The sequence below is a fragment of the Heptranchias perlo genome, unplaced genomic scaffold (assembly GCF_035084215.1).
Source record: "Heptranchias perlo isolate sHepPer1 unplaced genomic scaffold, sHepPer1.hap1 HAP1_SCAFFOLD_940, whole genome shotgun sequence".
Lineage (NCBI taxonomy): Eukaryota > Metazoa > Chordata > Chondrichthyes > Hexanchiformes > Hexanchidae > Heptranchias > Heptranchias perlo.
The window spans coordinates 34,420-50,000 of record NW_027139982.1 but is presented as its reverse complement, the minus strand read 5'-3'; the positions used below and the strand labels follow the sequence as shown (position 1 = coordinate 50,000).

Below are 15,581 nucleotides of genomic sequence, written 5' to 3'. Positions count from 1 at the left end.
ATAATCAAACAGTGCAGTGTGATCAGACTGTAATAATCAAACAGTGCAGTGTCATCAGACTGTAATAATCAAACAGTGCAGTGTCATCAGACTGTAATAATCAAACAGTGCAGTGTGATCAGACTGTAATAATCAAACAGTGCAGTGTCATCAGACTGTAATAATCAAACAGTGCAGTGTCATCAGACTGTAATAATCAAACAGTGCAGTGTCATCAGACTGTAATAATCAAACAGTGCACTGTGATCAGACTGTAATAATCAAACAGTGCAGTGATCAGACTGTAATAATCAAACAGTGCAGTGATCAGACTGTAATAATCAAACAGTGCACTGTGATCAGACTGTAATAATCAAAGTGCACTGTGATCAGACTGTAATAATCAGTGTACCAAAATTAGACTAATAATCTAAGAGTGCAGTAGTCAGACTGTAATCAACAGTAAACTGTAATCAAACTTTAATAATCACAGTGCACTGTAATCAGACTGTAATAATCAGTGCTCATGCTGTATAATCAAAGTGCACTGTAACAGACTGTAATAATCAAACTGCATTGTAATCAGTGAGATAATCAAACAGTGCACTGTATTCAGATTGTAATGACCTGTGCACTGTAATCAGTCTGTAATAATCAAAGTACACTGTAACCAGACTGTAATTAACAAACAATGCACAGTAATTAGACTGTAATCAAACAGTGAACAGTAATCAGACTGTAACAATAAAGCAGTGCACTGTAAACAGACTGCAATAATCGAACAGTGCACAGTAATCAGACTGTAATAATCAGTGCACTGAAATCAAACTGTAATGATCAAACCGTGAACAGTGTCAGACTGTAATAATCGAAGTGCACTTTAATCAGACTCCACTCTCCCGGTAACGATGTCTCTCACCTCCGCTGGCATGTGCATGAGCAGTACGGCTGCGACGGGGGCCTGGGCCTGGCAGTATCCCTCCTCGGGTCGGTAGATGGTGTAGGCCTTGAGGATTCGGTACAGGTCCTGCTGTCTGCAGAGTGAACACAGGCACATTCACTTCCTCCTCCCAGGCAACGGGCGCCCTCTTGCACGGCATTACAGTTGGTTGAACCGAACGGCACCGAATCCAGACTGCAAGCCCGCCGACTGCTGAACCCAGGTAGGGTGAAACCAGAGGACGCACACGCGGTGGGGGTCTCTTATAATTACTGTACACACCAGGTATCTCACACAGTGTGGGTCCCTACAGTTACTGTACACACCCAGCTCTACATCAGGTATATCTCACACAGTGTGGGTCCCAACAGTTACTGTACACACCCAGCTCTACATCAGGTATATCTCACAGTGTGGGTCCCTACAGTTACTGTACACACCCAGCTCCACATCAGGTATATCTCACAGTGGGGGTCCCAACAGTTACTGTACACACCCAGCTCTACATCAGGTATATCTCAAACAGTGTGGGTCCCTACAGTTACTGTACATACCCAGCTCTACATCAGGTATATCTCACACAGTGTGGGTCCCTACAGTTACTGTACATACCCAGCTCTACATCAGGTATATCTCACACAGTGTGGGTCCCTACAGTTACTGTACACACCCAGCTCCACATCAGGTATATCTCACAGTGTGGGTCCCTACAGTTACTGTACACACCCAGCTCTACATCAGGTATATCTCACACAGTGTGGGTCCCTACAGTTACTGTACACACCCAGCTCTACATCAGGTATATCTCACACAGTGTGGGTCCCTACAGTTACTGTACACACCCAGCTCTACATCAGGTATATCTCACACAGTGTGGGTCCCTACAGTTACTGTACACACCCAGCTCTACATCAGGTATATCTCACACAGTGTGGGTCCCTACAGTTACTGTACACACCGTGTCCTACATCAGGTATATCTTACAGTGTGGGTCCCTACAGTTACTGTACATACCCAGCTCTACATCAGGTATATCTCACACAGTGTGGGTCCCTACAGTTACTGTACACACCGTGTCCTACATCAGGTATATCTTACAGTGTGGGTCCCTACAGTTACTGTACATACCCAGCTCTACATCAGGTATATCTCACAGTGTGGGTCCCTACAGTTACTGTACACACCCAGCTCCACATCAGGTATATCTCTCACAGTGTGGGTCCCTACAGTTACTGTACACACCCAGCTCTACATCAGGTATATCTTACAGTGTGGGTCCCTACAGTTACTGTACACACCCAGCTCTACATCAGGTATATCTTACAGTGTGGGTCCCTACAGTTACTGTACACACCCAGCTCTACATCAGGTATATCTCTCTCTCTGTCAGTCTCTCCAGCTCCTGTACCTACCCGTGACCCCCTCTCAATGCAAACATCTCATGGAATGGGAACTGTCTGTGCAAATCCTTCTCGATGATGTCCAGCCACTTGGGGTCACCCTGCTGTCGGTCTAACTCCTGCAGAAAGGCAGAGGAGAGGCAGGTTAGTGAGAGCTCACAGCCCGACCGAACCAACCTGACAGACGAGGAGCTGCGGTCCCAGAGACCCAGAGTCAGGCGGTCAGCAGTGGGGAAACCAACTGGTGCGAGGGGAACATGCGAGGCCTGTGGACAGTCGCAAGGCAGAGGGTGCAGGGCCATGGCAGGTAGGTTGGGGGAAAGGGTCGGAAGGTGAGGAGACAGCTGTTGTCTCCAAGGTGGGGGTAAAGGGGAGTGGCACAGTACGGGGGGGAACTCCATTTATACAGGTTTCAGTGCGGGGAGGGGGGGGGGGGGGGGAAAGAGGGAGAGAGAGCGCGAGAGAGAGAGACTCCATTCATACAGGTACGGGGGGGGGAGAGAGCGCGAGAGAGAGAGACTCCATTCATACAGGTACGGGGGGGGGGGGGGGAAGAGAGAGAGAGAGACTCCATTCATACAGGTACGGGGGGGGGGGGGGAAGAGAGAGAGAGAGACTCCATTCATACAGGTACGGGGGGGGGGGGAAGAGAGAGAGAGAGACTCCATTCATACAGGTACGGGGGGGGGGGGAAGAGAGAGAGAGAGACTCCATTCATACAGGTATCAGTACAGGGGGAGAGAGAGAGAGAGAGAGAGAGAGAGAGACTCCATTCATACAGGTATCAGCACAGGGGGAGAGAGAGAGAGAGAGAGAGAGAGAGAGAGACTCCATTCATACAGGTATCAGCACAGGGGGAGAGAGAGAGAGAGAGAGAGAGAGAGAGAGACTCCATTCATACAGGTATCAGCACAGGGGGAGAGAGAGAGAGAGAGAGAGAGAGAGAGAGAGAGAGACTCCATTCATACAGGTATCAGCACAGGGAGAGAGAGAGAGAGAGAGAGAGAGAGAGAGAGACTCCATTCATACAGGTATCAGCACAGGGGAGGGGGAGAGAGAGAGAGAGAGAGAGAGAGACTCCATTCATACAGGTATCAGCACAGGGGGAGAGAGAGAGAGAGAGAGAGAGAGAGAGACTCCATTCATACAGGTATCAGCACAGGGGGAGAGAGAGAGAGAGAGAGAGAGAGAGAGAGAGAGACTCCATTCATACAGGTATCAGCACAGGGGAGAGAGAGAGAGAGAGAGAGAGAGACTCCATTCATACAGGTATCAGCACAGGGGAGGGGGAGAGAGAGACTCCATTCATACAGGTATCAGTACAGGGGGGAGAGAGAGAGAGAGAGAGAGAGACTCCATTCATACAGGTATCAGTACAGGGGGGAGAGAGAGAGAGAGAGAGACTTCATTCATACAAGTATCAGTACAGGAGGGAGAGAGAGAGACTCCATTCATGCAGGTATCAGTACAGGGGGGAGAGAGAGAGAGAGAGAGAGAGAGAGAGAGAGACTCCATTCATGCAGGTATCAGTACAGGGGGGAGAGAGAGAGAGAGAGAGAGAGAGAGACTCCATTCATACAGGTATCAGTACAGGGGGGAGAGAGAGAGAGAGAGAGACTTCATTCATACAAGTATCAGTACAGGAGGGAGAGAGAGAGACTCCATTCATGCAGGTATCAGTACAGGGGGGAGAGAGAGAGAGAGAGAGAGAGAGAGAGAGAGACTCCATTCATGCAGGTATCAGTACAGGGGGGAGAGAGAGAGAGAGAGAGAGAGAGAGACTCCATTCATACAGGTATCAGTACAGGGGGGAGAGAGAGAGAGAGAGAGAGAGACAGACTCCATTCATGCAGGTATCAGTACAGGGGGGAGAGAGAGAGAGAGAGAGAGAGAGAGACTCCATTCATACAGGTATCAGTACAGGGGGGAGAGAGAGAGAGAGAGAGAGAGAGAGAGAGACTCCATTCATACAGGTATCAGTACAGGGGAGAGAGAGAGAGAGAGAGAGAGAGAGAGACTCCATTCATACAGGTATCAGTACAGGGGGGGAGAGAGAGAGAGAGAGAGAGAGACAGACTCCATTCATACAGGTATCAGTACAGGGGAGGGGGAGAGAGAGAGGGGGGGAGAGAGAGAGACTCCATTCATACAGGTATCAGTACAGGGGAGGGGGAGGGGGAGAGAGAGAGAGAGAGAGACTCCATTCATACAAGTATCAGTACAGGGGGGAGAGAGAGAGAGAGACTCCATTCATACAGGTATCAGCACAGGGGGGAGAGAGAGAGAGAGAGAGAGAGAGAGAGACTCCATTCATACAGGTATCAGCACAGGGGGGAGGGAGAGAGAGAGAGAGAGAGAGAGACTCCATTCATGCAGGTATCAGTACAGGGGGAGAGAGAGAGAGAGAGAGAGAGAGACTCCATTCATACAGGTATCAGTACAGGGGGAGAGAGAGAGAGAGACTCCATTCATACAAGTATCAGTACAGGAGGGAGAGAGAGAGAGAGACTCCATTCATACAGGTATCAGCACAGAGGAGGGAGAGGGAGGGAGAGAGAGAGAGAGAGAGAGAGACTCCATTCATACAAGTATCAGTACAGGAGGGAGAGAGAGAGAGAGAGACTCCATTCATGCAGGTATCAGCACAGGGGGGAGAGAGAGAGAGAGAGAGAGAGAGAGACTCCATTCATACAGGTATCAGCACAGGGGAGGGGGAGAGAGAGACTCCATTCATACAGGTATCAGTACAGGGGGAGAGAGAGAGAGAGACTCCATTCATACATGTATCAGTACAGGAGGGAGAGAGAGAGAGAGACTCCATTCATACAGGTATCAGCACAGAGGAGGGAGAGGGAGAGAGAGAGAGAGAGACTCCATTCATACAAGTATCAGTACAGGAGGGAGAGAGAGAGAGAGACTCCATTCATGCAGGTATCAGCACAGGGGGGAGAGAGAGAGAGAGAGAGAGAGAGACTCCATTCATGCAGGTATCAGTACAGGGGAGAGAGGGAGAGAGAGAGAGAGAGACTCCATTCATACAAGTATCAGTACAGGAGGGAGAGAGAGAGAGAGACTCCATTCATACAGGTATCAGCACAGGGGGGAGAGAGAGAGAGAGAGAGAGAGAGAGAGACTCCATTCATACAGGTATCAGTACAGGGGGGAGAGAGAGAGAGAGAGAGAGAGAGAGAGAGACTCCATTCATGCAGGTATCAGTACAGGGGGGAGAGAGACTCCATTCATACAGGTATCAGCACAGGGGAGGGAGAGAGAGAGAGAGAGACTCCATTCATACAGGTATCAGCACAGGGGAGGGAGAGAGAGAGAGAGAGAGAGAGAGAGAGACTCCATTCATGCAGGTATCAGTACAGGGGGGAGAGAGAGAGAGAGAGAGAGACTTCATTCATACAAGTATCAGTACAGGAGGGAGAGAGAGAGACTCCATTCATGCAGGTATCAGTACAGGGGGGAGAGAGAGAGAGAGAGAGAGAGAGAGAGACTCCATTCATGCAGGTATCAGTACAGGGGGGAGAGAGACTCCATTCATACAGGTTCTGCTGAGGGCGCTCGAGGAGCTAGGGTCTAAATTAATAAGCAGAACCTCAAAGGTAATAATCTCTGGATTACTACCTGGGCCAGGCGGGAATTGGCGTAGGGACACACAGATCAGAGGGTTAAATGCGCGGCTCAAAGAGTGGGGTGGGAGACAGGGGTTTCGAATCATGGGGCACTGGCACCAGTACCGGGGAAAGGAGGAGCTGTTCCAGGGGTATTTGACTTTTCGAAAAGTCAGACCAAATGGAAAAGAGGGGGTGGGGGGGGTGTGGGTGTAGCCCTGATAATAACGGATGACCTAAGGACAGTAGTGAGAAAGGATCCTGGCTCGGAATCAGTGTGGGTGGAGATAAGAAATAACAAGGGGGAAGACAACACTGGTGGGAGTAGTTTATAGGCCCCCAAACAGTAGTTATACTGCTGGACAGAGTATTAATCAAGAGATGAGGAGCGTGTAACAAAGTTAATGCAGTAATCGTGGGGGACTTTAATCTTCATATCGACTGGGCAAACCAAATTGGCAGAAGTCGTCTGGAGGACGAGTTCATGGAATGTAATCGAGACAGTTTCCTGGAACAATATGTTGCGGAATCAACCAGGGAACTGGCTATTATAGATCTTGTCTTGATTGAGAGAAGGAGGGGGTGGGGAAAAGAGGGGGTGGGGAAAAGATGGGGCCACGAGAGAGGGCGGCGGTGGGGGGGGCGGGGGTGGAGAGAGACGGGGCCGCGGGTCGCGGCCGCGAGTCAGAGAGGGAGGGGAGTGAGAACACGCACGCTGTGTCTGGGGACGAGCGGAGACCAGTCACGTTGCCTCCTGCCCGTGCGGCTATAATCTTACCTCGAATCTGCCCGGGTTCTGGTCCATCAGCAGCTTGCTGTTGGAAAGCTGCTGCCACGCCCTGGCTCGCAGCGACGAGGGGATGCCCTTCCGACAACGCAGCTTCACCTGGACCAGAGAGAGAGAGAGAGAGTGAGAGGGGCACCGGTCACAAACAGAACTTCCCCCCACTCGCACCACCACGACTGCACCAGCGAGCGAGAGAGAGAGACACACACACGCCAGGGCACGAGCACAACATCCCCAGCGAACACTGAACAGGGATCTCGGTCGTGAGTGTCGTCTTTTACACCGAGCTCAGGCCGGCCTTCGAAGAATTGAGAGGGGGCTCCTGGCCTGCACCGGAACCCACCCTCGAGGGACGGCCATCCGCTGTGGCACAGCTCCACGTACCACGCGCGCCCAGGGATCATCTTGTTTTCGGCGAGGCGGCGCCGGGGACGGCACCGGCCGAGGGCGGGCGCTCCCGCCAGCTCACCCGCGCGGGCGGACGGACGTGACCGGGTGGGGGGGGGGGGGGGGGGGGGGGCGACTCACCTTGTCAAAGCGCCGGGCGACCCACTTGTCCCAACGGCCCAGCATCTCCAACCACTTCAGCTCCCGCTGGCGGGCCACGTCCACGGGGACCGCGCTCTCCCTGCAAGATAAAAGCAGCCAGCTCAGAGGGCGGCCCGCATGAGGACCGGCGTCCGTCAGCTCAGGCCAGGGGGGGGGGGGGGGGGGGGTGCAACTTCAGTCAGGCCCACCTCGGGCTCCTGTGACCGCCACGCCTCCCGCCTCAGCTCGCGACGAGTTAACTGCCTTCACACAGCCCAGTGCTCAATCTCGCTCGACCGTGCCTTCAGCCCCCCCGAGCTCTGGAATTCCCTCTCTGAACCTCTCCGCCTCCCTCTCTCCTCTCCTTAAAGAACCTCCCTCTTCGACCAAGGCTTTTGGTCACCTGTCCTCGTAACTTATGGGGCTCGGGGTCAAATTTTGTTCGATGAACGTGGAAAGGATTACAGCGCGGAAGGAGGCTGTTCGGCCCGTCGAGTCCGTGCCGGCTCTCTCTGCAATAACAATCCAGCCAGTCCCACTCCCCCCCACCCTTTCCCCGTAGCCCTGCAAATTTTTTCCCTTCAAGTATTTATCCAGTTCCCTTTTGAAGGCCATGATTGAATCTGCCTCCACCACCCCCTCGGGCAGTGCATTCCAGATCCTCACCACTCGCTGGGGAAAAAAGTTTCTCCTCATCTCACCTTTGGTTCTTTTGCCAATCACCTTAAATCTGTGTCCTCTGGTCCTTGACCCTTCCACCAATGGGAACAGTTTCTCTCCATCTACTCTGTCTGGACCCTTCATGATTTTGAACACCTCGATCAAATCTCCTCGCAACCGTCTCTGTTCCAAGGAGAACAACCCCAGCTTCTCCAGTCTGTCCACGGAACTAAAGTCCCTCATCCCTGGAATCATTCTGGTAAATCTCTTCTGCACCCTCTCTCAGGACTCGCCTGTCCTAATACCTCCTGGGACGTTTCACCACATTGAAGGCGCTATATAAATGCAAGTTGTTGCAGTTCAGGTTGTTCACAGCTCCCCCTTCTCTCCACCCCCAACCACTCCCCACTTTCCAATGCTTGTCTCATCAACCTGCTCTTGATGGCCCTACGCCCCAAACGTTCATCTCCAACAAATGGCACGACCAAACTGGCTGCCCACCTCTCTCACCACTCGCTCAGACTGCTCAAAAGATCAGTGCAGAGGGAGCTTTACTCTGTATCTAACCCTGTACCTGCCCTGGGAGTGTTTGATGGGACAGTGTAGAGGGAGCTTTACTCTGTATCTAACCCTGTACCTGCCCTGGGAGTGTTTGACGGGGCAGTGTAGAGGGAGCTTTACTCTGTATCTAACCCTGTACCTGCCCTGGGAGTGTTTGACGGGACAGTGGAGAGGGAGCTTTACTCTGTATCTAACCCTGTCCCTGCCCTGGGAGTGTTTGACGGGACAGTGTAGAGGGAGCTTTACTCTGTATCTAACCCTGTACCTGCCCTGGGAGTGTTTGACGGGACAGTGTAGAGGGAGCTTTACTCTGTATCTAACCCTGTACCTGCCCTGGGAGTGTTTGACGGGACAGTGTAGAGGGAGCTTTACTCTGTATCTAACCCTGTACCTGCCCTGGGAGTGTTTGATGGGACAGTGTAGAGGGAGCTTTACTGTGTATCTAACCCTGTACCTGCCCTGGGAGTGTTTGACGGGACAGTGTAGAGGGAGCTTTACTCTGTATCTAACCCTGTACCTGCCCTGGGAGTGTGTGTTGGGACAGTGTAGAGGGAGCTTTACTCTGTATCGAACCCTGTACCTGCCCTGGGAGTGTTTGACGGGGCAGTGTAGAGGGAGCTTTACTCTGTCTAATGTGTGTTGCACGCACCGTCGACTCAGAGAACATCTCAGCATATAAGGCAGCAACTGAGCCTGTGATACCTGCCCTCCCCTTTCTGCTTCTCGTACCAACGAAAAAATGTATCCTCGGCTTCTTACTGATTTTTGCCAATGAGCAGAAATAATCCATCAGTATTTACCACTCGTAAGCCCTCCCCTAATTCGACTAAATCTCCCCTGTACCCTGTGTGCTTCGGAGGTCGCTGGTACGTCTGAGTCTCTTATCTGGACTGAATGCTCTCAACCCTGGCATCCTCCCAATGAATCCGCTCAGAACATTCTCCATTGGTTTTGTTGTTTTGTTGGACAATGGGGCCTTTCAGGAGCGCCCGCAGCTCTCCAACTGCTGGCAGCGGGCAGAGCGTGGGAGGAGTGCGCAGCTCTCAGCGGTGGGAGCCCCTTCGCCTCCGAAAGAGGGTGGGGAGGGGGGCAAAATTTAACCCCCCCCCAAGGGGCATAACACGTTAAGAAGGCCAAAGCCCACGGAGGCTGAAGTGAGAGTACAAACCGGGCGTGTCCCCTCGCTCACTGTTATTACTCTGACAGGGACAGGTCCCCTCGTTCACTGTTATTACTCTGACAGGGACAGGTCCCCTCGTTCACTGTTATTACTCTGACAGGGACAGGTCCCCTCGCTCACTGTTATTACTCTGACAGGGACAGGTCCCCTCGTTCACTGTTATTAATCTGACTGGGACAGGTCCCCTTGTTCACTGTTATTACTCTGACTGGGACAGGTCCCCTCGTTCACTTATTACTCTGACAGGGACAGGTCCCCTCGTTCACTGTTATTACTCTGACAGGGACAGGTCCCCTCGTTCACTGTTATTACTCTGACAGGGACAGGTCCCCTTGTTCACTGTTATTACTCTGACTGGGACAGGTCCCCTCGTTCACCGTTATTACTCTGACAGGGACAGGTCCCCTCGCTCACCGTTATTACTCTGACTGGGACAGGTCCCCTCGCTCACTGTTATTACTCTGACAGGGACAGGTCCCCTCGCTCACCGTTATTACTCTGACAGGGACAGGTCCCCTCGCTCACTGTTATTACTCTGACAGGGACAGGTCCCCTCGCTCACCGTTATTACTCTGACAGGGACAGGTCCCCTCGCTCACTGTTATTACTCTGACAGGGACAGGTCCCCTGGCTCACTGTTATTACTCTGACTGGGACAGGTCCCCTTGTTCACCGTTATTACTCTGACAGGGTCACGTCCCCTCGCTCACTGTTATTACTCGGACAGGGACAGGTCCCCTCGCTCACTGTTATTACTCTGACAGGGACAGGTCCCCTCGTTCACTGTTATTACCCTGACAGGGACAGGTCCCCTCGTTCACTGTTATTACTCTGACAGGGACAGGTCCCCTTCCTCACTGTTATTACTCTGACTGGGACAGGTCCCCTCGTTCACCGTTATTACTCTGACAGGGACAGGTCCCCTTCCTCACTGTTATTACTCTGACAGGGACAGGTCCCCTCGCTCACTGTTATTACTCTGACAGGGACAGGTCCCCTTCCTCACTGTTATTACTCTGACAGGGACAGGTCCCCTCGCTCACTGTTATTACTCTGACAGGGACAGGTCCCCTTCCTCACTGTTATTACTCTGACAGGGACAGGTCCCCTCGTTCACTGTTATTACCCTGACAGGGACAGGTCCCCTCGTTCACCGTTATTACTCTGACAGGGACAGGTCCCCTTCCTCACTGTTATTACTCTGACAGGGACAGGTCCCCTCGCTCACTGTTATTACTCTGACAGGGACAGGTCCCCTTCCTCACTGTTATTACTCTGACAGGGACAGGTCCCCTCGTTCACTGTTATTACTCTGACAGGGACAGGTCCCCTTGCTCACTGTTATTACTCTGACTGGGACAGGTCCCCTGGCTCACCGTTATTACTCTGACAGGGACAGGTCCCCTTCCTCACTGTTATTACTCTGACAGGGACAGGTCCCCTTCCTCACTGTTATTACTCTGACAGGGACAGGTCCCCTTCCTCACCGTTATTACTCTGACGGGGACAGGTCCCCTTCCTCACTGTTATTACTCTGACAGGGACAGGTCCCCTTCCTCACCGTTATTACTCTGACAGGGACAGGTCCCCTTCCTCACCGTTATTACTCTGACGGGGACAGGTCCCCTTCCTCACTGTTATTACTCTGACAGGGACAGGTCCCCTTCCTCACCGTTATTACTCTGACGGGGACAGGTCCCCTTCCTCACCGTTATTACTCTGACTGAGACAGGTCCCCTTCCTCACTGTTATTACTCTGACTGAGACAGGTCCCCTTCCTCACCGTTATTACTCTGACTGAGACAGGTCCCCTTCCTCACTGTTATTACTCTGACAGGGACAGGTCCCCTTCCTCACTGTTATTACTCTGACAGGGACAGGTCCCCTTCCTCACCGTTATTACTCTGACGGGGACAGGTCCCCTTCCTCACCGTTATTACTCTGACAGGGACAGGTCCCCTTCCTCACTGTTATTACTCTGACAGGGACAGGTCCCCTTCCTCACTGTTATTACTCTGACAGGGACAGGTCCCCTTCCTCACTGTTATTACTCTGACAGGGACAGGTCCCCTTCCTCACTGTTATTACTCTGACGGGGACAGGTCCCCTTCCTCACCGTTATTACTCTGACAGGGACAGGTCCCCTTCCTCACTGTTATTACTCTGACTGAGACAGGTCCCCTTCCTCACTGTTATTACTCTGACAGGGACAGGTCCCCTTCCTCACCGTTATTACTCTGACAGGGACAGGTCCCCTTCCTCACCGTTATTACTCTGACTGAGACAGGTCCCCTTCCTCACCGTTATTACTCTGACAGGGACAGGTCCCCTTCCTCACCGTTATTACTCTGACGGGGACAGGTCCCCTTCCTCACTGTTATTACTCTGACGGGGACAGGTCCCCTTCCTCACCGTTATTACTCTGACAGGGACAGGTCCCCTTCCTCACCGTTATTACTCTGACTGAGACAGGTCCCCTTCCTCACCGTTATTACTCTGACGGGGACAGGTCCCCTTCCTCACCGTTATTACTCTGACGGGGACAGGTCCCCTTCCTCACCGTTATTACTCTGACGGGGACAGGTCCCCTTCCTCACCGTTATTACTCTGACAGGGACAGGTCCCCTTCCTCACTGTTATTACTCTGACTGAGACAGGTCCCCTTCCTCACTGTTATTACTCTGACGGGGACAGGTCCCCTTCCTCACCGTTATTACTCTGACTGAGACAGGTCCCCTTCCTCACTGTTATTACTCTGACTGAGACAGGTCCCCTTTGCTCACCGTTATTACTCTGACTGAGACAGGTCCCCTTTGCTCACTGTTATTACTCTGACTGAGACAGGTCCCCTTCCTCACCGTTATTACTCTGACAGGGACAGGTCCCCTTCCTCACCGTTATTACTCTGACTGAGACAGGTCCCCTTTGCTCACTGTTATTACTCTGACTGAGACAGGTCCCCTTTGCTCACCGTTATTACTCTGACTGAGACAGGTCCCCTTTGCTCACTGTTATTACTCTGACAGGGACAGGTCCCCTTCCTCACCGTTATTACTCTGACTGAGACAGGTCCCCTTTGCTCACCGTTATTACTCTGACAGGGACAGGTCCCCTTCCTCACCGTTATTACTCTGACTGGGACAGGTCCCCTTCCTCACCGTTATTACTCTGACAGGGACAGGTCCCCTTCCTCACTGTTATTACTCTGACAGGGACAGGTCCCCTTCCTCACCGTTATTACTCTGACTGAGACAGGTCCCCTTTGCTCACCGTTATTACTCTGACTGAGACAGGTCCCCTTTGCTCACTGTTAATGCTGTGACAGGGACAGGTCCCCTTTCCTCACCGTTATTACTCTGACTGAGACAGGTCCCCTTTGCTCACTGTTAATGCTGTGACAGGGACAGGTCCCCTTTCCTCACCGTTATTACTCTGACTGAGACAGGTCCCCTTTGCTCACTGTTAATGCTGTGACAGGGACAGGTCCCCTTTCCTCACCGTTATTACTCTGACTGAGACAGGTCCCCTTTCCTCACCGTTATTACTCTGACTGAGACAGGTCCCCTTGCTCACCGTTATTACTCTGACTGAGACAGGTCCCCTTTCCTCACCGTTATTACTCTGACGGGGACAGGTCCCCTTTCCTCACCGTTATTACTCTGACTGAGACAGGTCCCCTTTCCTCACCGTTATTACTCTGACTGAGACAGGTCCCCTTTCCTCACCGTTATTACTCTGACTGAGACAGGTCCCCTTTCCTCACCGTTATTACTCTGACTGAGACAGGTCCCCTTTCCTCACTGTTATTACTCTGACAGGGACAGGTCCCCTTCCTCACCGTTATTACTCTGACAGGGACAGGTCCCCTTTCCTCACCGTTATTACTCTGACTGAGACAGGTCCCCTTTCCTCACCGTTATTACTCTGACTGAGACAGGTCCCCTTTCCTCACTGTTATTACTCTGACAGGGACAGGTCCCCTTCCTCACCGTTATTACTCTGACAGGGACAGGTCCCCTTTCCTCACCGTTATTACTCTGACTGAGACAGGTCCCCTTTCCTCACCGTTATTACTCTGACGGGGACAGGTCCCCTTTCCTCACCGTTATTACTCTGACTGAGACAGGTCCCCTTTGCTCACTGTTAATGCTGTGACAGGGACAGGTCCCCTTCCTCACCGTTATTACTCTGACTGAGACAGGTCCCCTTTGCTCACTGTTATTACTCTGACAGGGACAGGTCCCCTTCCTCACCGTTATTACTCTGACAGGGACAGGTCCCCTTCCTCACCGTTATTACTCTGACTGAGACAGGTCCCCTTTGCTCACTGTTAATGCTGTGACAGGGACAGGTCCCCTTCCTCACCGTTATTACTCTGACGGGGACAGGTCCCCTTCCTCACCGTTATTACTCTGACTGAGACAGGTCCCCTTCCTCACCGTTATTACTCTGACAGGGACAGGTCCCCTTTGCTCACCGTTATTACTCTGACTGAGACAGGTCCCCTTTGCTCACTGTTATTACTCTGACTGAGACAGGTCCCCTTCCTCACTGTTATTACTCTGACAGGGACAGGTCCCCTTTGCTCACTGTTATTACTCTGACAGGGACAGGTCCCCTTTGCTCACTGTTATTACTCTGACTGAGACAGGTCCCCTTTGCTCACTGTTATTACTCTGACTGAGACAGGTCCCCTTCCTCACCGTTATTACTCTGACTGAGACAGGTCCCCTTCCTCACTGTTATTACTCTGACTGAGACAGGTCCCCTTCCTCACCGTTATTACTCTGACTGAGACAGGTCCCCTTCCTCACTGTTATTACTCTGACTGAGACAGGTCCCCTTTGCTCACTGTTAATGCTGTGACAGGGACAGGCGCTCCCACGTTTATTGAAAGGACACAGGCAGGATACTCAGGGCACGCTGCGTACACTGATACAGCTACAAAAGGACAGAGTAGCACCCAGCCAGCACGTGACAGATCTTCAAACTGAGTTCCAAAACTCTGCCGCCCCGTATCCTAACTCGCACCAGGTCCCGTTCACCCATCACCCACTGTGCTCGCTGACCGACATTGGCTCCCGGTCCAGGAACACCTCGATTTTAAAATTCTCATCCCTGTGTTCATATCTCCGACACGGCCCTCGCCCTCGCCCCCTCCCTCCCGATCTCCGTAACCTCCTCCAGCCCTCCGAGATCTCTGCGCTCCTCCAATTCTGACATCTTGCGCATTCCCGATTTTAATCGCTCCGCCATTGGCGGCTGCGTCTTCCGTTCCCCAGCCACTGGCTCCATCCCCCTCCCTGGCCACTGTCTGAGGCTGGACCAGACCGTTCACAACCTCGGCCTCCTATCTGACACTGAGATGAGCTTCAGACCACATATCCTCTGCATCACCAAGGCCGCCTACTCCCACTTAGGAACATAGGAACAGGAGTCGGCCATTCAGCCCCTCGTGCCTGCTCCGCCATTTGATAAGATCATGGCTGATCTGTGATCTTACTCCATATACCTGCCTTTGGCCCATATCCCTCAATACCTTTGGTTGCCAAAAAGCCTATCGATCTCAGATTTAAACTTAGCAATTGAGCTCGTATCAATTGCCGTTTGCGGAAGAGAGTTCCAAACTTCTACCACCCTTTGTGTGTAGAAATGTTTTCTAATCTCGCTCCTGAAAGGTCTGGCTCTAATTTTTAGACTGTGCCCCCTACTCCTGGAATCCCCAACCAGCGGAAATAGTTTCTCTCTGTCCACCCTATCCGTTCCCCTTCATATCTTATAAACTTCGATCAGATCACCCCTTAACCTTCGAAACTCCAGAGAATACAACCCCAATTTGTGTAATCTCTCCTCGTAACTTAACCCTTGAAGTCCGGGTATCATTCTCGTAAACCTACGCTGCACTCCCTCCAAGGCCAATATGTCCTTC

The 15,581-nt window shown here is 52.1% G+C and overlaps 1 protein-coding gene across 1 annotated transcript in view; it reads right to left on the bottom strand.

Annotated features, from left to right (window-relative positions):
* Positions 1-15,581, bottom strand: part of LOC137319941 (TBC1 domain family member 10B-like) — a gene marked incomplete at its 3' end in the record, with an annotated part of 62,707 nt that overhangs the window by 17,446 nt on the left and 29,680 nt on the right. Inside the window, exons 3-6 of the mRNA XM_067981815.1 lie at positions 7,252-7,351; positions 6,715-6,822; positions 2,332-2,438; positions 899-1,013 (exon numbers count right to left, since the gene is read on the bottom strand). Of these exons, the coding sequence (XP_067837916.1) occupies positions 899-1,013; positions 2,332-2,438; positions 6,715-6,822; positions 7,252-7,351 (430 nt within the window). The remainder of the gene's footprint in view (positions 1-898; positions 1,014-2,331; positions 2,439-6,714; positions 6,823-7,251; positions 7,352-15,581) is intronic.